This window comes from Myotis myotis, unplaced genomic scaffold (genome assembly GCF_014108235.1).
Source record: "Myotis myotis isolate mMyoMyo1 unplaced genomic scaffold, mMyoMyo1.p scaffold_m19_p_13, whole genome shotgun sequence".
In the NCBI taxonomy this organism is placed as follows: domain Eukaryota; kingdom Metazoa; phylum Chordata; class Mammalia; order Chiroptera; family Vespertilionidae; genus Myotis; species Myotis myotis.
This window is the reverse complement of record NW_023416317.1, coordinates 33,540,057-33,563,000: the sequence shown is the minus strand read 5'-3', so window position 1 is coordinate 33,563,000 and position 22,944 is coordinate 33,540,057. Positions and strand designations below refer to the sequence as shown.

At 42.9% G+C, this 22,944-nt stretch overlaps 1 protein-coding gene across 8 annotated transcripts in view; it reads left to right on the top strand.

The window, feature by feature from the left end:
- Positions 1 to 22,944, top strand: part of NEK11 (NIMA related kinase 11) — a 167,475-nt gene that overhangs the window by 2,933 nt on the left and 141,598 nt on the right. For 6 of the 8 annotated variants that reach the window (XR_004971563.1, XR_004971564.1, XM_036332639.1 and 3 more), the window contains exon 2: positions 2,732 to 3,001. Coding sequence is in view for 4 of the 8 variants with exons in the window: in XM_036332639.1 (XP_036188532.1) it covers positions 2,832 to 3,001 (170 nt within the window). In the remaining 4 variants the exon portion in view is untranslated. Of the gene's footprint in view, positions 1 to 2,731; positions 3,002 to 22,944 lie in introns of those variants that run through there. The other 2 variants (XM_036332642.1, XM_036332643.1) reach the window with 2 other exon arrangements.

Sequence of the window (22,944 nt, the reverse complement as noted above, 5' to 3'; positions counted from 1 at the left end):
GTGCCCGCCTTTTAAGAGGAACAGCTGGGTCTCCAGCAGCCTCTGTGTCACTGAGCCCCCGTGAGCACTGATTTTTACAGCTTGTAGTTCTTACTGCCCATAGGGACTTCTTTTCCCAGCTCTGGGACCCTGGGTTAGGGGCTGGTGTGGGGCTGGGACCCCTTACCCCTTCAGGTGGCCTTCACAGAGGCAATCTCCCTCCCGATTAAAAAAAGTGTCCCACTTGGATGCCGGCCCAGCCTGTTCCGCGCCTCTGCACCTCCTCGCAGTCTCAGTGTGCTTTCTTCTTTACTTCTTTAGCTGTAGGCTTCCATTCAGCCAGCTTTCCAGCGGTTCTGGATGATGGTGGTTCTGTATTTTAGTTGTAATTGTGATGTGGTTGTGGGAGGCGGCGAGTGCCGGCTTTACCTACCCTGCCATCTTCTTATCCACAGCCTTTTGAGGTGGGGGCCAGGGTACCTTCTCAAGCAACCAAGTAGCTCTGTGGTTGCATGGAGGACACTCATGTAATGGATGGCCTAATGGTGGCCTGGGAAGGGAGCAGCAGGGCCGAATCTGTGAACTTGGGCCAGAGGGAACCTAGTCCTGAAGTACGCTGTGGCCTGAGCCAGACTGTTCAGACACTGCTGGGTTTAAAGGTGTTCGGTCCCGGCCCACAGGAGCCAGGCCAGGAGATGTTGTGAGAGTTTGAGACATTCTATGACAGTCTCTCACAGCGGGCTGAGACCAGTGTGTCTCTGTCGGCACGGAGGGGGTTTATGTTCTTACATAGGGACTGGGGCAGGGTTGCATCAGCCAGCTGGGGTAGCTGCCTGGACAACAGGACGCCCTCGGAAGATGGCAGGATGTCTGGTGGGTGCACAACTCGGCCAGATAGAGGGACGCGCCCTGGTGGGTTGGGTGGTGTACCTTATCTTGCTTCTGCGGGGGTAGGCCGTTGGCTTCAAGCTATGGGAAAAACTTATAACACTATCGTTCAGAAAACATGTCCAAGCAGGGGAGGCCAGGGGGAGTACACCCCAACGGAATGCTCATTTACAATTAGGAGCCGCTGGGAAAACGGACTTCTCAGAGCCGTTGTGTCCATTGCTAAACATGAGGCTTCTATCCCATCTTTCTAGGAAGGAGAATTGCTGAGTGGTCCTAAGGGTCCTTTTCAGTTGAAAAGCTATGCGTCTGTACATTATTTTAACGGCTTAATTTGACCAGAAAGCCTTTTTATGCCAGCAGAGGAAGCAAATAAAAGATGCTGCATTTGGAGGCCTGCTCCCCAGTTGTTTTTTTCAGCAGTAGATTTTACTAATACTTCCTGTGATCTTGATAATCACACTTAATTTTTTGCTCATTCAGGGATTTTGAGGTATCAGCCTCAGCTCTGAAGGTCCAGCTTATGCTAATGTTTTAGTGCTGTCATGAGCACATAGCCACCAAGGTGACTTGTTGCTTTCTATTATTTTCCTTCCCTCCTACCCTCCCTTCCTTCTTTTTTTTTTATTTTTATATTTTATTGATTTTTTACAGAGAGGAAGGGAGAGAGAGAGATAGAGAGTTAGAAACATCGATGGTAGAGAAACATCGATCAGCCGCCTCCTGCATACCTCCTACTGGGGATGTGCCCGCAACCCAGGTACATGCCCTTGACCGGAATCGAACCCGGGACCTTTCAGTCTGCAGGCCGACGCTCTATCCACTGAGCCAAACCGGTTTCGGCCTTCCCTTCCTTCTTACCTTCTTTTCTTTCCTTCCCTCTCTCCCTTCTTCCCTGTAACACATTTATCTTCAGCTAATATTAACAATACAACTTTAGGTTTGAACTGCTTTTTAAAACCTTTTCATCCTCATCCAAGGATATTTTTCCCCCATTAATTTTTAGAGTGGAAGGTAGGTAGGGAGGGAAGAAGAGAAAGAGAAACATCATTGTGAGAGAGACACATCGATTGGTTGCCGCCCGTGCCCTGCCCGGGGATTGAACCTGCAACCCAGGTACATACCCTTGACTGGAAATTGAACCCGAGACCCTCTAACTACTGAGCACACCGGCCATGGCTGAACTGCTTTTGTGACACTTCTTGTTTCCAATCCAAGGAGATTACTCTATAGATAGTGTGTGTAACTGAAACTTTAGAAATTGCATCAGAATTTGCTTAGGATGGGAAAAATTTCATTCTGAATCCTCATCGCTTTTCACATCTATTTTAAGAAATGCAAATTCCATGGTTTAAAGTCCACAGAAGTGAAAAAGTCTAAAGAAACCAGCACCATGCTCATTTCTGGTTTACTCTTAACTCCGTATTTTGTTCATCAAAATAGACATATGGTCGGAAAAAAGACTGACAAAAAGGCTGATGCAAATGTATAGACTTAAGGAAATGATAATGTTCTTATATTTGAGTGTTTTTAAAAAAGTAAGTGGGGAGTATATATCTTAAACAGATTGTTGATGGGAAAATACATATACATTTCAGAACTTGGGGGAATTTGAGTGTAACTCAGTTTTGCCAAATGTGAATGTATGAGGGAAGGCTCTCTTCCTATGAAAGACGGTCTTCTATTGGAATCTTCAGTGTTCCCACCTTGTAACATTTTTCTTTCAAGTTGTTGAAGTTAACCAACATAGTGCCGTTCAATCCACTAGACAAGGTGCAGGTGTCGCTGCCAAAAGAACGTACGCTTTATGTTGGGAAGAGTTTAACATCCTTTAGACCTGATCCCTGGACTTTCCATCTTTAAGGCACTGACTGGCGCAACTTGGATGAATTGGACCATCTCCTAGGAGACTTGAACGTTAAGTTTCTATAAACAAAGAGCCCAGTTCTCTCGCATTTGGAGCAATGCTGAAATTCCAAGAGGCGGCTAAACATGTGAGTGGATCCATAGCCGCTTCCACTTATCCAAAGACCTTGATTGCCAGAAGATACGTGCTTCAAGGGAAACTTGGCAGTGGAAGCTTTGGAACTGTCTACCTGGTTTTAGACAAGAAAGCCAAGCGAGGAGAGGAATTGTAAGTAAAATTACTTTTTTAAAAAATTGTCTAAAGTTTTCCATATGTCTCCTTTTTCCCCAGTTGACCCCCTCCCCCCAGCCATTCCCACCCCGGGCAAGCCCCCACCGCCCCAGTGTCTGTGTCCATTGGTTATGCTAATATGCAGGCATACAAGTCCTTTGGTTAAAATACTTCCTGCACATCTTGACTTTGCTCATATGTGCAACTTTTAGTTGATTAAAGCTACAGAGTACTCTTCACCTCGATCTTTACATGAAAGAATTTAGTAAGAGGTAAAAAAGCTCCTTGAATGGTGTCTTCAGATAAGATTTTAAAAGGCATTTCAGCAGGTGAGTAAAGTACCCAAATGACTTAGAGAAGGGAAATGCGATAGATTATGTGAAAATAAGACTTTTCTGCAATCCAGACTCTCACAAATTGCTTCAACTTAACTTGATCGGGACTTCTTGAATGACAGAATAAGAATTGTTTATAATGACTGAGTCTTAGAATGTTATGAAATGTAAACAAATGGAAATTCACATTTGAGGTGACTAGGGTGTGCTAAAGGGGCTATGGCATTAATACTCTTTGCCTTTTTTCTATGGAGTTTTTCAAAAGTATGTGGTTCGACAGCCCTCAAATGGGATATTTAAGCCAAACATGGGTTCCACCTAAAATTAGCTTATTTTGCCTTGGCCAGTGTAGCTTCGTTGGTTGAGCTTCGTCCCATGCACGGAGAGGTTGGCCCATAGATGTTTCTCCCTCTCGCTCTCCCGTCCTCTCTCTAAAATAAATAAGATATAACGAAAATATAGATATCATATTGTCTTACATATAATTCTCACTCAGTAACAGTTTGAGATTCATCTTATAAACAATCCAAGTTAAGAAATAATTAAAGGAAGCCGAATAAAACATTATCTAATCATCACCCAATAACTTATAATTGGAACACTCTATTAAACAGAAGTTTTTCTTTTGCATTCCACTTTTAAGAGAAAAATCTGTCAAAGAAATCTGATGTCGAGCATGCAGTTTTGAAAACTTCTTCAAGGAAATTTCTAGAGATTATAAAAATTCTGTATTCTTTTGTAGCTCTATAACCGTTCAAAAGAAACTGCTCCTCAGAATGTTGACCATTTTAGCTGTATAACATAACATACATACATATATATATATATATATATGCTCACCTGAAGCTATTTTTCCATTGATTTTTCTTTAGAGAGAGTGGAAGGGAGGGGGAGAGATAGAGGGAAATACTGATTGGTTACCTACCCCACACACTCCAACCAGGGCCAGGGATCGAGCCTGAAACCTAGGTACGTGTTCTTGATGGAAATCAAACCTGGAACCCTTCAGCCTGTGGGCCGATGCTCTATCCACTGTGCAAAACTAGCTTTTTTTTTAGATTCTTTCGCTAGAGTGTTGGTAGTTGAACCTTCAGTTTGTGAGCAAAGCACATAAATTAGCACCACGCATTCTCGAGCAATTTAGTTGGGTAAGGTTTTAAATTCTGCTTTACGTATTAGGCCATCAACACAGGTTAATGTTAGATATGGGTAGAAAAATTAATTCTTCTTTTTTAATTTCTATAATTTTATGAATGCTGTTCCCTTGATAGGTCAGGGTAGATCTGACACTCCTTTTGTTGTTTACGGACACACCCCTAACCTTTTGAGGTAATAAGGAAAAGGTATCAGACCTTTACATGCCACACTATCCCTTGGTATTACTTATGAAAGGAGTGACTTGGGTAGGCCATGAGCCTAAGGTGGTCTGTAGGATACTTATTACTAGCCTCTGTGAAATACAGGTCCACATCTGCTCTTTTAGATTAGTCAAAGAACTTGACAAAATAGAACGGTTACACAGTGTTTCTCACTTTTCCGTCAGTGCACTGCAATTTATCATTCTGCCACTTGGGGGCACCATTCTACCATTGAGATGTTTCATATACTGTGAATTTGTGAATTTTAATTACAAGGTAATTACCACATTCCTTTACATTTTTATTGACTTTCTGTTTTAGCTATGGAATGAAAATAAAAAGGCTCTACAGCCATCCCACTTGATTAATTTATGTTTGAAGACAGTTTTCTTTTTGGCATAAATATCTGGCATTTCTGTTTTATCACTGTAGAGTAAAATTAAACTTAAAATTAGCAGAATGGGATAGAGCTTTTTCCTTTATTTTATTCTGCATCATGAAATTCATAAAACAATATTTGAGAATATTTTCTTTCATAATTATAGAAACTCTGGTATAATGTGTGTAGAATGTTAACTCATCCCTAAAGGTTGTTCTAATCCTAACTCATAATTTTATGTTTTTATTAATCTGTCCAAAATTTATTAAAAAAAATTTTTTTTTTAAATCAAACTAATGAAGAACCAAGCTCCAATCATTAAGAAGTAATGGGCATTCTGGGTCTTTCAACTGGGGCATACTGGGCCAGTTATGAATTATGGCCACATTTGCTGAGATTCTCAGTTGTAATTAGAAAAAAAAGGACTTCATCCATTTCAAGTTTATTTCTGACACATTGAGAAATGGAGAAATTGGTTTTCACATTGTAAGAAATGAACCAAAAAGCTTCCTTTCATGAGTACATTTTCACTATTTATAAAAAAGGGCATTATTTCTTCTTAGAGAATTAATACATTGATTATAGTAGTCTGATGGTGTCAAACAATTAAATATGAGTAATAGAAGAAAAATGAGTAATAGTTCTTACTGGAATGCATGGATTTTATATTTGAAATAAGCTTTCAGTGACTCAGAATGTGGCAGTAATTTCTATTTAGTAGCTGACAGCCTTCAACAAAGCTAGTGTTTGTGTATTGCACCTACTAACACCTATTCATGGATTTTCTGTGTGATTTATGTAATCATTTTAGCGTATCCTTACTTTGAGTTTTGAGTTTTGATTTGTAAGCAGAACATCAGTAGATTTAGTGCATCCAACCTTGAGCCCCGTCTGTGTACACTTATTAAAGCTATTATTTCTATATTATGACCAGGAATTCTCTCCAGTGGATATCTGTGAAGGGAAAATCGGGTGATCGAGTGGGCTGAGTTAACTTAATAAGATTCAATGGTCTCAGTGGTAGAGGGTTATGAAAGCAATTTGAGGAAACTAACGATTTCTTTCCATTTTGCTGTTTCAGATAAGAGTTTTTTTTTCAGTGTTTCATTATAGTGATCAGGTCTCTGTTCTTTAAAATCTTCAGTCTTTGACGAGGGATTACAACAGGAAAGAATATTAAAATATCCTTTAAAATAGCTTGTGTTGCCCTAACCGGTTTGGCTCAGTGGATAGAGCGTCGGCCTGCAGACTGAAGGGTCCCAGGTTCAATTCTGATCAAGGGCATGTGCCTGGGTTGTGGGCACATCCCTAGTAGGGAGTGTGCAGGAGGCAGCTGATCGATGTTTCTCTCTCATCGATGTTTCTGACTCTCTATCCCTCTCCCTTCCTCTCTGTAAAAAATCAATAAAATATATTTTTAAAGAAAGTCACAAGAAAAAAAATAAAATAAAATAGCTTGTGTTCCGCAAGACCTTGTGCTTAGACTCCTCCTAGGTAAATCTGAAAAGGATAAGCTTGAACTTGAACTTCATTGTGGGCTTTGCCAGCTCCCTGTCTGGGATAAAGTCAACCTCTGAGATCCTGGCCGTCTTACCACACTGAAGGTTTGGGAGATGAAAGGGTAAAAGAAGGAACTGCAAAGGCACACAGTGACTTTGACTTATCTGGATCGCGGTAATGACACTGATATTCTGGAGCAGTGGTCGGCAAACTGCGGCCCCTTGAGTGTGGCTCTTCCACAAAATACCACGTGCGGGCGTGCACGTACAGTGCGATTGAAACTTCGTGGCCACACTGAAGGGGCCAAAGAGCCGCATGTGGCTCGCGAGCCGCAGTTTGCCGACCACGGTTCTGGGGTAAATAATTTACATTTGCCTGAGGCTGCTTTGCTGCATGTATTAGCATAAAAGAAGCTATGGGCTTTTTATCTGGTTTTTAATATTTACAGATGAGAAATGCCTAAAAAAATGAAGTATTTTGAGATACGTAGGATGCAGGGAAACCCTCAGTTTCATTGTGGCTTGGGCAGGGGGCCAATAAAAGCCGGCTTGAACACTGAATCACCAACAAGCATTTAGAAAGAAGTCAATAGCTTGCAAAAGTCTTTTTTTAAATGCTTAAAATTATTACTATTGTTTGAAAGAAAACAAAAGTGATTTATTTAAAACAGATGGATTGTCGACAGGAAAAGAGTTTAGACAAATTACTATAATATATTTATTAGATTTTCAGACTAGCAGTTTAAATTCTTTATTTATCCCACTCTGTTATTCTGATGTATTGCTTTGGTGGATTTGTGAGTAGGGAACCTAATGGCTTTGCTAACACTGAATAATATACCCCCAGGAAATAAGGAATATAATTCTTCATTTAAATGTATGAGATGGGGGAATATCTAAGCAATTTTAGTAAGTAATAATTTTAAAAATGTAATTGGGTATGCTGGTCTCTTTGTCACTGCTGACTACCCCAAATTTTAAAAACACAAGATTTGTGTAAGCCTATTATTTTAAATATTATTTTGTCTCATTTATTCAGTAAATAAAACAAAACACTTTAAGGATGAGTGTGTAATATGTAAGAACAAAACTTTATGGGTGTAGTATAGTTAAAGTCCACCCTCCACCTCCCAAAAAAAGACTTTTTTGGTGAGATGTATTATAGTAAAGACTGAGCTGATTTATAAAAAAATATATATTTTTATTGATTTCAGAAAGGAAGGGAGAGGAAGAGATAGAAACATCAATGATGAGAGAGAATCATTGATTGACTGCCTCCTGCACGCCCCCTACTGGGCATCAAGCCCGCAACCCAGGCATGTGCCCTTGACTGGAATCAAACCGGGGACCCTTCAGTTCACAGGCTGACACTCTATCCACTGAGCCAAACTAGCTAGGGCCTGAGCTGATTTTTAATAAACTGCAGAGAAACATCAATAACCAAATTCAGGATTTGTATTGATTGATGTCAGAATATTTTGGGACACTAACTTTAATTTCCTGACCCCAAAGTGAGCATGACACTGTCAAGTGTAATCTGTAACGAACCCTTCTTGTTCTTGGTTCTGTTCAAGCAGCCTTCTTGGGAGACTTTTTCCACCGATAGTTTTTGGCGGGTCAAACAGCCCAGCACTCTGCCTGGCACACAGCAAGGAGTTCTGTACCACCATTTACTCCCACAGGATCAGCAAGGGAAGCATCTTCTCTCTCAGTCCCTTCATTCTGAAATGACCTGGTTCCCTTTTTTTTTTTTTTTTTTTAAATATATTTTATTGATTTTTTACAGAGAGAAAGGGAGAGAGATAGAGAGTTAGAAACATCAATGAGAGAGAAACATCGATCAGCTGCCTCCTGCACATCTCCCACTGGGGATATGCCCACAATCCAGGTACATGCCCTTGACCGGAATCGAACCTGGGACCCTTCAGTCCGCAGGCCGACGCTCTATCCACTGAGCCAAACCGGTTTCGGCTTGGTTCCCTTTTTGACATATGCATGGACCCGGGAATAGGAGTGGGCAGATTTTGGCTGGCACCCACCTTTATAATGCTTTTGAACTGAAAATTTGAATTGTGGTATCATCTATCCTATATAATAAAAGTGTAGCATGCAAATTGTCCCCTCCACCGGGAGTGTAAATTGATACTCTTATCCTATGTTCCAGGTTGCCAAATTTCTAAGAGTGGAAAATTGGGGATATTGAAACTGATCAGAATGTGTTTGGGTGCCAGTTTTCTCAGCTTCTCCCATATGTGATAGGCACTCAGCATTTTAACGAAAGTTTGATTGATGTTCCTAATTTCCTATTAGTTTGGATTTGGAGAAACCCTTAAAAAAACCACGCAGCTGTATCTGCCTTCCCCAGGGGAGAGTTGAGGAAGATCTGTGGCCTGACAGCACTTCCTTCCCTCTCTCGCTGCGTCTTTCATCTCATGGGCCTTGCTGAAATCAGATACTGTGGGTTTCGGCCAAGATCAGCCCATCCGCTTTTTACAACGTTGGGTTTGCTACTTGTTGATCAGCTGCTTTTAATTCATGTGCCCTTTCAGAGATATTTCAGCACAATGATGATTGTGCTTTAAGGAGTAGTTTCTATTATTTTAAAAATTGTTTTAGAAGTGAAAATTACAAGAAGGATCGATGAGGGATGTGATTTGCAAGGCCGTTTAACATCACTTAGGCAGTGAAGCATTTGGATGTTCGATATGGATGGGACTTGGCACATAGGTGAAGCTGAATTTTAAGTAAGCCTTGCTATCTCTTTCTTTTTAAATCCTCATCCGAGGATATTTTCCCATTAATTTTTAGAGAGAGTGGAAGAGAGAGGGAAAGACAGAACGAAATATCGATGTGAGAGAACCACACATCAGTTCAACACTAGTTTTCAGTTCAACTAGCAAAGGTTGTCCTCAGCTGATGACAAATGTCCGGGTCTGATGGGTGAAGAGGTCAGGGCTCCGTATTTCATAACCGCACTTGGACAGACACGAGGGTACCCTGCGGGGACTTACACTTTATACAGTTTCAAAAGGCACTAATATGGCCGCTCACTGAAAGGCCCACGCTGAGAGGCGCCAACTACCCAGGCCTCTGCAGCGTGGGGTAATTGTGGGGTGTCCCCTCTGCTGCTGCCTCTGGCTCGTATTATGCTATTAGCGAGGCTCACGCCAGGATTCCTTGGAAACTGTGTGCCCGCCTGAATAATTCATTGCCCAGTGATCAATTATTCATAACTCATTATTACAACTGCAATCGAACCTGAAGGCGGAATCATTCTGCCAGTTAGGCACCTCCAGGTCCTCAGGAGCCGGCGGTAAGGATTCAGGCCTCGCAGTCCCCGCTGCCTGTTTGTTTCTCTGAAGGGATTCCAGAGGGAACAGCCCTCCGAACGGAATCAGAGTTGATGAAAGCAGTGAGGAACTGCCCCCTGCTGGCCGTGCTGCATTGGTTCAGCCACTCACGCTGTTTGTCTTTTGAACTCCGGCCTTGGTTATGCCTAGAAATAAAATTACAGTTTGAGAGAACTTGGGAGACATTTATGGCCCTGCTGGTTTATTGAATCACTCTAAGAGGTAAACAAGGATACAGAACTTATCGTTAGGATATCTTTTCAGGGATAAAATGCAGGTACTTGTAGTACATTTTATTGACATTAGTCATACTACATTTGCTTGTTCCATCAAAGAAATGTATTTTTTTCAATTTATTGGACCATAGCTTTCATAGAAAGAAAAGTCATGTTTTTCACATATGTTATATAAAAATCATAACAGTGCTGTGAAAGTACACCCAAAAGAAGCCTAATTATTTTTTAATCTTAGGAAATATAATAGGAAATTGTTTGGCTTAAGCCAGACTAATTTATTTTATAATCATCATTTTAAAAACCATGTATTAGAAGTAATTGGAGAGTTTGAAACCCCAGTTGCTTTGGGCTGTGAAGCCGTGGGTTGGTTTGCTGTTAAGGTTGGGCTTATCCTTGGACGCTGGCGTTGAGGAATGGGCAGAAGTCTGTGACGCTTCTCATTCTGAGTTGCCATTTCAGTGTGCTGGTACTTTCTGTGTGGTTACGTCCAAAAAGTAAGTCAGCACAGATTTTGAGCATGAGAGTTCTAAGACCCTGGGGTAAACCTTGCTATGTTATCTTTTTATTATTATTTTAAAATATATTTTTATTGATTTTTTTTTTAGAGAGAGGAAGAGAGAGAAACATAATTGGCTGCCTCCTGGACGCCCCCTACTGGGCATTGAGCTGCAACCCAGGCATGTGCCCTGACCGGAATCAAACCGGCAACCTGTCGGTGTGCAGGATGACACCCAGCCAACTGAGCCACACTGGCCAGGGCAATTTTGCCATATTTTAAAAACCCCAGCCTGTAGGTAAAAATCCCAAACGGTTGAGCAAGCATTTTTTAAGTAGGGGTTACAGATATTTTTGTGTTGGTTCTCTAAAGGGAATAAAGGCTAAATGTTTAAGCAAGTTTTAAATTGCCTAAACCCATACTTGGGACAACATATGATGTCCCAGATGACCTCCCAAGCAGGAGTTTAAATGTAGATTTAGTTTTACTATTGTGAAAATAGACAGGTAATTTGAAATATTTTTGAAGATAAATGTAAATATGTCATGAATGGAGTGAAAATTCTGCATAATTTTTTATTTTTTTAATATTTTAATGTTACACATTTATATGACTTAAAAAATATAAAGATGTGTACTGTTTAAATCTCCTCTCATTCTTGTCCCCTTCTTTTCAAAAGATGACCAACTCTTAGCACATTGTATGTGGGAAACGTATTTATACGTTTTACGTTGACTGGTAGTAGAGCGGCGCGGGACACGGATTAATACGTTTTTATAGACTAGCAGTAGAATGCGGGTAACGTATAAACACGTAAACTAAAGTTATCGTAATTTTACTGAACGTTGCCACTTGCGCAAAAAATTAGCAAAAATGGCCCGCGCCACCTGTTAGCGCGCGATAAAAACTACCCGCAAACAATGTGTTTAGAGTTTCCTATGGATTCTTCCAGAGTTGCTTTATCTATATATATAAAAGCCTAAGCAACCATTACGACCAAACGATAGGAATAACCGGCCAACCAGTTGCTATGATGGGCACTGACCACCAGGAGGTAGACACTCAATGAAGGAGCTGCCCCCTGGTGGTCAATGGGCTCCCACAGCCAACCTCCCGCAGTCCCTTCCCCTGGCCGGCCAGCTGTGATGGCCCTGATCGGCCTCAATTGCTGGCCAGGCCAAGGGACCCCACCCATGCACGAATTCGTGCACCAGGACTCTAGTGTATATATAAGCAACTCTGGAATATAGATTCTTATTTTTGCCCCTTTTGATAAAAACTAGCACATTACATATTTCTGTTTCATGCTTTTCTTCATATGCAAACGTATCTTGGAGATCTTTCTGTGTTAGTATAGAGAGATTATCTCCATTCTTGGTTTTACAGCTGCATAGTACATTCCATTGTATGGCCATAGTATAATTTATCCACTTTCCTGTCGATGTGCTTTTGGCTTGTTTTTAATCTTTTGTTGTTAAAAATGCTGCTGCAGTGAATAACCCTGAACATGTGTCATTTCACACACGTCACTATGTCTTGTGTGACTTTTAAAATGAAGCATGAGATTTCCGAGGCATGACCTGCTTTTGGCAGTCCCATTCCAGGCGTAGGAGTTTGCTCCTCTTTGCTATTAGGTGTATTTGGGGGAGCACTAGTTGTTGAGGCCTAGTGATGAGAGGAGTTTTCACTTTCTGAAATAACTTGAAGGGTTAGTGACCACAGTGATCCTTTGCCCCCCTGTTTTCCTGGAGGTGATATAAGAAAACGTGTAAATCTGGTGGCAAAGTATTGATAAGCAAAAACCATGCTGTAAATTTGTCTAGATTGCTCGCAGGAATTTTATATAATGAAACATTTACAGCTGTGATTTTTGGAATAGGCTCAGTGTCCTCTTGCCTTAAGCACGAGAGCACCGAATGCTGCTGCCTTTGAAGATGGTAATGGGTGTTCTGTATAAAAAGGAGGTCCAGCCCTGGCCCGTGTGGCACAGTCGGTTAGAGCATCATCTGGTGCACCGAAGGCTCTCGGGTTCAGTCCCCGGGTGCTGGAGGCAACCGATAGATGTTTCTCTCTTACATCAGTATTTCTCTCTCTCTCATTCCCTCTCTCTAAAGTCAATGAAAAACATATCCTCAGGTGAGGATTTAAAAAAAAGTGTGTGTGGGGGTGGGGGGTGGGGGGAGTTCCATGATTAAACAAGTTTAGGAAACACTTGTTTTCCACAATTGCGTTCCACTATTTATTTATTTTGCTGAGGGACTCTTCAGAGTCTTAAATTTACTGGGATAAATTGTAATTCTTCAAGAGTTTTTTTCAAATTTGTTTAACTATTGGTCTCCCCTCTTTTTGGGCCCTTCCTATTAGCACTAGTGTACCGAGGAGCCCAGCTTAGGCAATGCTACCCATGTTGGACACCCCTGGACACCATGTTGAAATTAGTGGTCATAAGCATATATGTTACGTAGATTTACAAAAGATTCAGTAAGGGGAATTAGAATGAAACTCACTATTTAAAAGTCACCGTTATGAACAGCAGATGGTGGTAATGTAACATGTGGATCAACTATTAAGCTGCGGCTGTATTTCCACTGGCAGTATTAATTCAGGGCCCATAATGTCATCTTCATTTAATTAGTCTACCAATATTTCCATATTACTGGTTAAATGAATAAAAGGCCAAAAATAGATCATTATCACACTTTTAATTTCTTCCTTGGTAAAGCACAAGTCAGCTAAGAAATAAATTTGGAATTTTTTTTTTTTTTTATCTTCACAGACTATTTTAACTGGCATGAAATCGGTGTGGTGTTTCTTATGTATTAGGTGCACATTTCCTGGTTTATGTGTATACAAGAATGTCTATGTGCTCTCTCTGAAAAGAAAAAGCCATAATTTATCCAAACTTAACTCTCCACTGTCCATGAGAATGGCAAAGTGCAGTTTTGTTCAACAAGCATGTAGTTGGTGGCTGCCCAAGAGAGGAAGCAGCTACAGCCATTGTCTTCCAGGATCTGGCATTTGGGCTGAAAGTAGGATGTGAATGCAAATAGCTCTGTTATGAGGGCCAATGGGGTGAGAGAGATCAGGGCCTCTCAGGGGTTGAGACACATCTGAACCACTTCCCTTCTTTTAAAGTCTATTAAAGACTTTCTAACACAGGGCAACAAGAAAATGGGGTATATTGAAAATTAACAATAAAAAATTAACACCAAAAAAACACAATGCTATGTGACTCTCCTAACAAGGTAATTGTGGAATTATTATAAAATTTAATTCCTAGTGTATTGGGGTGGCCCGGGAATGGGGACTACGTGGAAAGTCTTGTAGAGAGCACCTGTCGGAGCTGTCAGTGTGCCCCGGAGACAGAGGCTAGGTCACCTGGCTTGGAGCTCTTGTCAAAAGTCCATATTGAAGCCCTTCCTGAATCTGCGGCCCTGAGCGAAAGGCCGTTTTGGCCCCGTTAGTGATAAGCCCTGATGCAGAAGAGAAGCCTGGAGGGGCTGCAGGGAAAGGAGGCTCATCCAGAGAAGGACATCTGGACCCACCCACGCGTAGGACATGGGTTTTGTAACTTAGAGTGAGGGGTGTCCCCTCCTGTGTGAAACCTTCAGAGGCGCAGTGGGGCAGCTTTTCCTCTCTGTCCCTCCCTCTTCCTCACTCCAAGGCTGAACTTACTTTCCCTCTCTTTCCAGAGGTAGCAGAAAGCCCAGCCTCCGGCAGGGCTGATGTCTGAATAAACTGGCCAGGCCACGGCACCCCGGGGGACAGGAGAGCCATGTTGTCTCCCTGTTCCCAGGTGGAGAAGGGGTCACTCTTTTTATGCGAAGATTCATCTTGTCAGGTCCTGCAGGAAGAAAGAAATGACCCAGTTTGTCTCAGCCAAGCGCCTAATGCGGCAGCGTCACTCGGTCATTGACAAGTAGGAAGCAGTGTTTACCTTTAGTAACCTACGTTGGGAATGTCTTCATTCAGTCTCTGGTCCATGTATTGAGTCAGGTGCCGGTCTAGGCCTGGGATACAGCAGCAAACCCAGCAAACTGTCTGTTCTCAGGGCGGGAGGACGTTCTGGTGGGGCTGTGGAGAAAGGTAGTGAGTAAAATTATATAATGTACTAGAGTATGATTAAATGCTACGGAAAGAATAAAACAGGGAAAGAAGGCAGGAAGTGTCCATCTGATAAATGCTAGTCAATAGTTCATATTGTGTTTGGTATGAAAATGATAGTAAGTAGTCGCTTGGGTGACAGACAGCTCAGATGAAAGGACTTGGAAGGACTTGTGGCGCAAACCCTATTACGAAAGCTCCTGTTTTTCTCAGTAGCGCAGGGACACAACATTTTCCATTTGCACACATAGTATGTCCATGTCTGGGCAAAGGAGCAGAGAGGCCTAAGTACGGTTATCCAGCCCTTTATCTGGAGGGTTGGAGCTGTTTTACGGGGAAATAAGGGCGACTGTGGGTGGGGAGAAATGGCGCCCGGGTTTTCCCATGAGGGCTCTAACTTCATTTCACTGCCTTGAGGTCAGTGGAGATGCTTATGAAATCCCTGGCTGCTTCTCTCGGGCTCGGTCTCATTGTGCGCCTTTCTCTGCTGGAGAGATTTCACTCTGCGATGAACAGGCGCCCCGTGTTGGGATGGGAGTTCTCGGAAGGGGGTAGCTGCCCTCACCCCAGCCCTTCCAGACAGGGTCTCCCAGGATACCTTAGGAGCGAGGCATTTTCAAAGGGACATTCTGTTTTCCAGGCTTCAGCTTCATTCCGTGCCTGGAAATATCTCAGTCCTTCAGCAGTGACTGGCACACTCCGTGTGCTGTTCCCTGGCCCTCAGGAAATTCCTCTGTGTGGAGCCAGAAAGCCTCCAGATGCCTTCCTTAGTGATTCCTCTTGGGGAGCAGATGGGTCTAATATGAGCTGTATCATCAAGGGCCCCCAGTTTCTGCCTTGAAAGAAGGCAACAAAGGGGGTCAGAGCAGATGCCCTCCACAGGGGCGGGTACCCCCTCCTGTCTTTGGCCCCCAGTTTCAGGGAAAACAGAGCCAGCTCTGGATCAGGGCTGTTTAGGCATTGAAGGGTCCCCTTTTCAGGCTGAAGGCTGAAAGCTGTTGGTACAATATCTGGATATTGCTTATCATTGTATTTTAAATAAATAAAACCCATTGACTCATCTCTATCTCTTGAAGTCTTAAAGCTTCCATACAGTTCCCTTAAATAACTTATACTACAATATAGACAAGGCAGGGAAGTCACCCCATCTTTAGATCCTCAGACAGTCTAACCCAGGGGTGGGCAAACTTTTTGACTCGAGGGCCACAATGGGTTCTTAAACTGGACCGGAGGGCTGGAACAAAAACATGGATGGAGTGTTTGTGTGAACTAATATAAATTCAAAGTAAACATCATTACATAAAAGGGTACGGTCTTTTTTTTTTAGTTTTATTCATTTCAAACGGGCCGGATCCGGCCCGCGGGCCATAGTTTGCCCACGGCTGGTCTAACCTGTTAGCTCCCTGATCTTCACAGATATGTCTGTCTGGGTGACAGGATTTATCTCTGGTTATAGCTGAGGTAATTGAGGAGAGGTGATTGGTTCAAATCTAAGGTGTGCTAGGGTACTGAAAACAAATGTAAGATTTCCTGTATCTTAATTGAAGGTTTAACCATTAAATTTTGAAAATAAACTGGTGTAATTGATTAAGGATGAAGTATTTAATTTTCTTTTGTCTAAATTTTCTATGAACATAAAATTGCTCAAATTTGATCCTGTAAGTCCCATAAATTGTCTTTTTATATTGTTTTCCATCAATAATAATATAACTTTTTCCTTTGAAAAAACAAAATATTTCAATAACATGATTTTATTTGATTTTATAATAGTTCTATGAGGATGCTTAAAAAAAAAAAAAAAAGCATTATAAAAATTCCAGGTAGCTACAAGGCATTACTGATCTCTAGTTTAGGATAACCTTTAATTACCACTGCAAATGCATTTTCAGATTATTTTAAGGAGAAGTATTATTTTTCTTGGTCCTGTGAAAATATATTTAGCTCACTGAAACTACTAAGAATTGCTTCAATTTTATTTCAGCGTACTTTTTCTGGAGCTGGAGGTTCAAATACAAGAGGAGGAGATTTAGTTATTTTTACAGACATCCTTGAAGAGTTAGGGTAAAACTGTTATGACTTAATAGTCATATTTGCCTGACATAGCTAGAATGTTAGAAGTGTAACCCACAAGAAATAAAACCTGGTTTTCAAATGTGATAAAAATCCCATCAGAGAGCTCCTCATTCACTGAAGCTCTGTGAATGTGCTCCAGCTCTTCCTGATCGTCCCTTTAGGAACAGAACCAAAGTGAGATCCACCCACACCGTGTGAGGGGGGGGTGTTTAATAGCATTTGTATGAAAGTGTGCACACAGTTGATTTCCATTTGGCCTTTTCTACTGACGCTAGAAAGTTAATTTTTAAGTGGCCCCACTGGTGGTAGCATGGCTCTGAGCACCTGATTTGCACCGAGATGAAGATATTTCCGTTCTTATAAATGCTCCTATAACCTCTTGACTTTCTCCTCTGTAGTTATGGTCCCGCACCCATTTCATGTCAAGAGCATTCATGGCAATGACAGGCATATTGGGGATTGACAGGTTTGAGCCCTGCCTCACTTCATCCCATGTATCAAAAGCAAAGTTGATCCAGTGACCAAGAATGAAGTTGATTAGCTTAGCAATAGTTATGTTTGAATAACACAGGCAGGACTGGCTACTTCATTTGGGAGATCCTAGTACCAAATGAAAATGCAAGGTTCCTTGAATTTCAAAGCAGTGACTGCAGAGCATTAAACCACATGTTGGGCCTTTTTAATCGCTGGTCCCTGTGTGACTGCCCAGGTCCATGCCCATGAAGCCAGCCCTGAACACAGATAGCAGGGGGATTGTGGCAGGTGCATAGGGGGTGGCAACTAGAGTCTCCCCCAAAATGACAGACCTCTGGCATAGTTCAGTAGCAATCAAAGTAGTTGAACTGTTTTGGTTCTGAAGGTTTTAAAATAATTAGCTAGGGCGAAGCCATTTTGTTTGAACAGGTCTTTATAACCTCACGTGAAAACTTAGACATAAAGGTCTTGAATGCCACACTGAATGAGAGAAAATATGCTTTGTTTTGTCACTGTTCACTGGCTTTCATTGCTTTTCTCATTGAGGCAGTTTATCTAGTCTTCTGATGATTCACTGAGTTCAAGTTTATCTGGTAAATGTTCTCTGGGTGAAGGATGATATGGTTAAGCAACACCTTCCGATTGCAAGGTGTTGTTTCACATTTGCTCCATTTACTTTCCTAATTTTCCGTTACCTGAGAGCACATTATCCTAAAGCCTGTCCCTCAAGCTTTGATCTTTCAGCCATTAAGCAGTCTCATATTTTCAGGGTCCAAGGGAAATCTCCATTTCAGTATCCAGACAATGTCTGAAATTTAGCGAAATCAAATGGAAAGTATCCCTTTTTCTGGTAGTTACCACTCCTGATTCTGAAAACTGGTAAACAGCGTCACGTGTGACTGACTTCTCTGTCCACCACCTGAGAGACCTGCCAATTCTTCCTTAAGAATCTCTCCACTTTACCTTGTTCTCCAGGGTAATTTTACATCTGTAGCAGCTTCCTGACTGGTGGGCTACTCTACTCTCTCCTCAAGCGCAAGGCTGACCATTTTATAGACACTACGTTTATAATGTCCCTCTCTTGCTGAAGACCGTACAGCTCTTGAATCCCTCCTGTCAGACAAATTTTAAACGAAGCCTCACACTTAATGGTATTCTATCAACTGGACCTTCTCCGTCTGCCTGAACTGTGTAAATCATTTCCCCCCAACATGGCCAGTCCACCTCCTCTCCCTAGGAGAGGGTGCAAAGGCATTTTAGCCTTTAACCTGGAAGGTTCTCTGGTTCCGATGCAAGATTTCGATGCATTATGCAAGGTTGCATAATGTCCTTTGTGGTGACTCGAGAGCTCCAGGGCTGATAGTGAGCTGCCAAGTACCATCTGTTCCTTCATTATACGGCGACGTATAAACTCACCCGCACCATCCGCCGGGTTGGCTTCCTTTGAGGCCTCTCTCCGTGGCTTGTAGATGGCCACCCGCTCACGGTGTCATTACGTGGGTCTTTCCTCTGTGCGATCCTGCATGTGCCCGGGTGTCCCTTTCTTTCTTCTTACAAGGACAGCAGTCATATTGGATTAGGGTCCCACCCTACTGGCTTCGTTTTAACTTAGTCACCGCATGAAAGACCTTATCTTCAAATTACTGGTAATATTCTGAGGCATTGGGTGTTGGGACTTCAACAGATGAGTTGGGGGTGGGAGGGAACACAATTCAGTCCCTTGAAGGGATGATGGAAATGCTCCACAATTAGGTAGTGGCAATGATTTCAAACCTCTGGGAGTGCACTACTAACACCACTGAATTGCACATGTTAAAAGAGTGAATTTTATGGCATGTGAATTATATTTCAATAAAGCTGTTATGAAGAAAACATAAAAACTAAATTGGATGTGGCTCTTGCCTTCAAACAGCTGACAGAGTAGTCAGGCCCACCAGGAAGTAAATAGGCACTTTCAACGCCTTGCAGGACATGCTAGCAGCCGTGGGCAAACTACGGCCCGCGGGCCAGATCCGGCCTGTTCCGCTGTTCCATCCGGCCTGTTCCGCTGTTCTATCCGGCCCGCGGAGCTGAAAGAGCGGAGGGTTCTCTTGCTCTCCCCTCCGCTCCTTCACCAGCAGCAGTGTTAACATGGCAACGTTGGGAAACACAGCCGCAGCTCCTTCTTCTGAGTCCAGTTTAAGAACCCATTGTGGCCCTCGAGTCAAAAAGTTTGCCCACCCCTGTGCTAGAATCTAGATGGAGGTGCACGCAGCCCATTTTTATAGAATGGAAAAGACATTGCAGAAGACAGCATAGGAGTCAAAGTTTACATGAATGTAAATGGGCAGAGAAGGGGTGCAGAGAGGAAGGCATGGGAAGTAGTGACTGAAGGCTGGCATATGCTGTATGACATAGTCATCATGTCCCCTCTTTGTCTAATCTTCTCTTGGATAATACTATCAATGTTTTAACCACCGGATGGGGTTACATTAATAATAAATTTGGAAATGCCTCAGCTTTAAAGCGAGACCCTTGTGCGTTCATGTATCAGTTTCTCCATTTCCTTCACACAATGACCTAAACTATCAGTTTCAGCCTTCTCATCTGTAAAGTGGAGAAAATAACACTCCTGTGCGGGGGTTTACGTATTTAGTGAGTGCCACAGGAAACATTTCTAGCACATTTTCATAAGTTATCGCTCGAAATATATTTCTGTCCCTTTTGTTTCTCTATTCCTTGGGTAACCTGATTTTAAGACTCCTGAAAATCTTTTTTTTTTTTAAAATATATTTTATTGACTTTTTACAGAGAGGAAGGGAGAGAGACAGAGAGCCAGAAACATCGATGAGAGAGAAACATCGATCAGCTGCCTCCTGCACATCTCCCACTGGGGATATGCCCGCAACCCAGGCACATGCCCTTGACCGGAATCGAACCTGGGACCCTCCAGTCCGCAGGCCGATGCTCTATCCACTGAGCCAAACCGGCTTCGGCTAGACTCCTGAAAATCTTAATCATCATTCCTTGGGTAACTTCTGTGACATTGTTTCCCTTGAAATGAGGCTTCCAGGCCTGAACACAAGGGGCCTAATGGAACCAAGTGTATTTATACTAAAACCTTTCAGACCTTTCAAAATCAGCTTGGAGTCTCAGGAGCTCTTTTAACAGTCACACCCTATTGTGGTCTCATATTGAATGGGGGGGGGGGGCAACTAGTTTTATCCCACACACCTTCAGAGTTCTTATAGATCAGCCATCCTACTCTTCAGTGGGTTTCACTCATTTTAGACTTCAGATTTTATTTTCCCAGCCGTGACTGTAGAACTCCAGGTTTACCCTTGCAGAGTCCCACCTGGGTGGCTTCCAGCTCTCATTTCAGCTCCTCCAGTCACCTTGACTGTGTCTGTTGATTATGCTGCCTGCCTTTGTGTCTTCCGCAAACTCGGTAAATATGTCTTTTTGGGTCTTCACCCAAGTCATTAATAAAATATTGGCGAAGATATTATTAGGGATGGATTCCAGGGGCATTACAAGAGGGAGCACCTGCAAAGTGGCCCGAGACCCAGGACGCTAGCCTGTTTGGCCCACTTGTTCAACCCGCCATGAATCCAATCCACGTGAAGGTCGCATCTCTCCCATGTGAAAAGGCTGTCACAAGACTCCTCTTGTCCACGTCTGTTAACATGAATTTATCGGATGGGCTGAAATCATGAGATGTGACTAATTAGTTCTCTCTGATCTACCAGTCAAATAACCCTCTCACAGAAAGAAATGAGGTTAATTTAGTGAGGCTCATTCTCTATAGCCCAGGCGAGCCCTGCTGGCCTCTGCTTCATGCTCTAAAAGCACACAGCCACCTGTTTAATTATAGTCTTTCAACTTTGCCAGAGAGTCATGTCAGAATTGCTCTACAGTTTCTGAAAGATGCTTTTCATGGAAATTGAAACGTGCTTTCGGGCGGGGGGGGGGGGTGTTGGCAGGAGGGTACCTTTTTTTCCTGATTATTCAGATTATCACCCTTGGTATACAGACTGTGTCTCTGTGTGCCGCTCACTTAGGTCTGACTTTGTGAACGCAGGAGGCAGGATCCCATGGTGGTGAGGTTCCCAGGATTCAGAAGTGGGGTCTTAGTTTTATTATTACTGGGGATGGTTGCCTACTCTATTGACTCTCTGCCTTTAAGTGAGGGTCTTGGCCTCCCTTAAAGGCACAGTTTCTTCATTCCAAGTGTCTTCTCTCACCTTCCTCATTTCAAGGTGTCTTAGCACAGTGCCGGGTGCCAAATAACGGTTTCATATATGGCATCTGCTATTGTCATAATTAACACCAATATTATTATTTTAGTGGTTGGATGATTTCATGTGATTGGCCTTTGGCTCTCTCTTTAGGACATTCTTTCATTCTTTTAAGGTGCACGCTGCTTTCTTATAGTTTGTCACTATTTTTCTCTGCCCTCCCACTGAATTGCAAACCCCAGAAGGCGGAGGCTGTGTCTCAGACAAGCAGAGTGTCTGGCACAGCTCAGGTGCTCTGAAATTAGAAACTGGAGGAAGGCAAGAGTTAAGAAGCTTTGCCTAAATTAGGCAGCAAGGCGTCTTATTCCATATGTACATTAGAATCCTATTTCTGAACGAGTTCTATTTAAAATAACCACTGATGTCCTGTTTGAGGAAACCACTACTGCCGTGTGATTAAAATGAAAGGCAGTTTATGTCCTGAAGGATCCACAGGTTGAAATACCCTCTTATGAGAGGCAAATTACTTCTATGGCATGATCATCAATAGCAGCAGCAGCAGTAGTAATAATACATCCCCCGAAGTTTGGAATTAAATCTGAGCTCAACTGTAGCAGCCATTTTTGGCTGCATATGAGCGTTCTGCTTTTCCCTGCTTCCCGTTTCTACCTATTCCTGCCGGGCTCATTTTTTAATTTTATTATATGTTATGTCAGATCCTCTGTGGAATGAGACAGAGTATAAATACACGAGAGTAATAAATTGTGTAACAAGATACATTTGAAGGGTCAGTGGCAGCGGCACCTTATCCCTACTGGGAACAGAGCAAGAGGAAACTAACACAAACCACAGTTTCTAACACATGGGCCCAAACTGGAAGGGCCATTTTCCTAATGGTGCTTTAAAACCGACTGGCGTTTTGGGGTCCTAATGGTATTGGCTGTGAAATATTCTCAGGAGGGGGCATGGTCAAGTCTCACAGCCTCTCTGGGTTCTAGTGTCCTCATCTGTAAAGTGAGGGGGCTGGACCATCAGTGGTTCGAAGCCTTTATTATCAAATAACTAAAGGCCCTGTGCACAAAAATTTGTGCACTGCGGAGGCGGGGGGGTGGTCCCTCAGCCCGGCCTGTGCCCTCTCGCCGTCTGGGACCCCTTGGAGGATGTCCACCTGCTGGCTTAGGCCTGCTCTCTGGGGGATCGGGCCTAAGCTGGCAGTCAGACATCCCTCTGGCAGTCCGGAAGCCCTTGGGGGATGTCCACTTGCCAGCGGGGAGCAGGCCTAAGCTGCAGTCGGACATCCTTAGTGCTGCTGAGGAGGTGGGAGAGGCTCCCACCACCACCGCTATGCTGGCAGCCGTCAGCCTGGCTTGTGGCTGAGCAGAGCTCCCCCTGTGGGAGCACACTGACCACCAGGGGGCA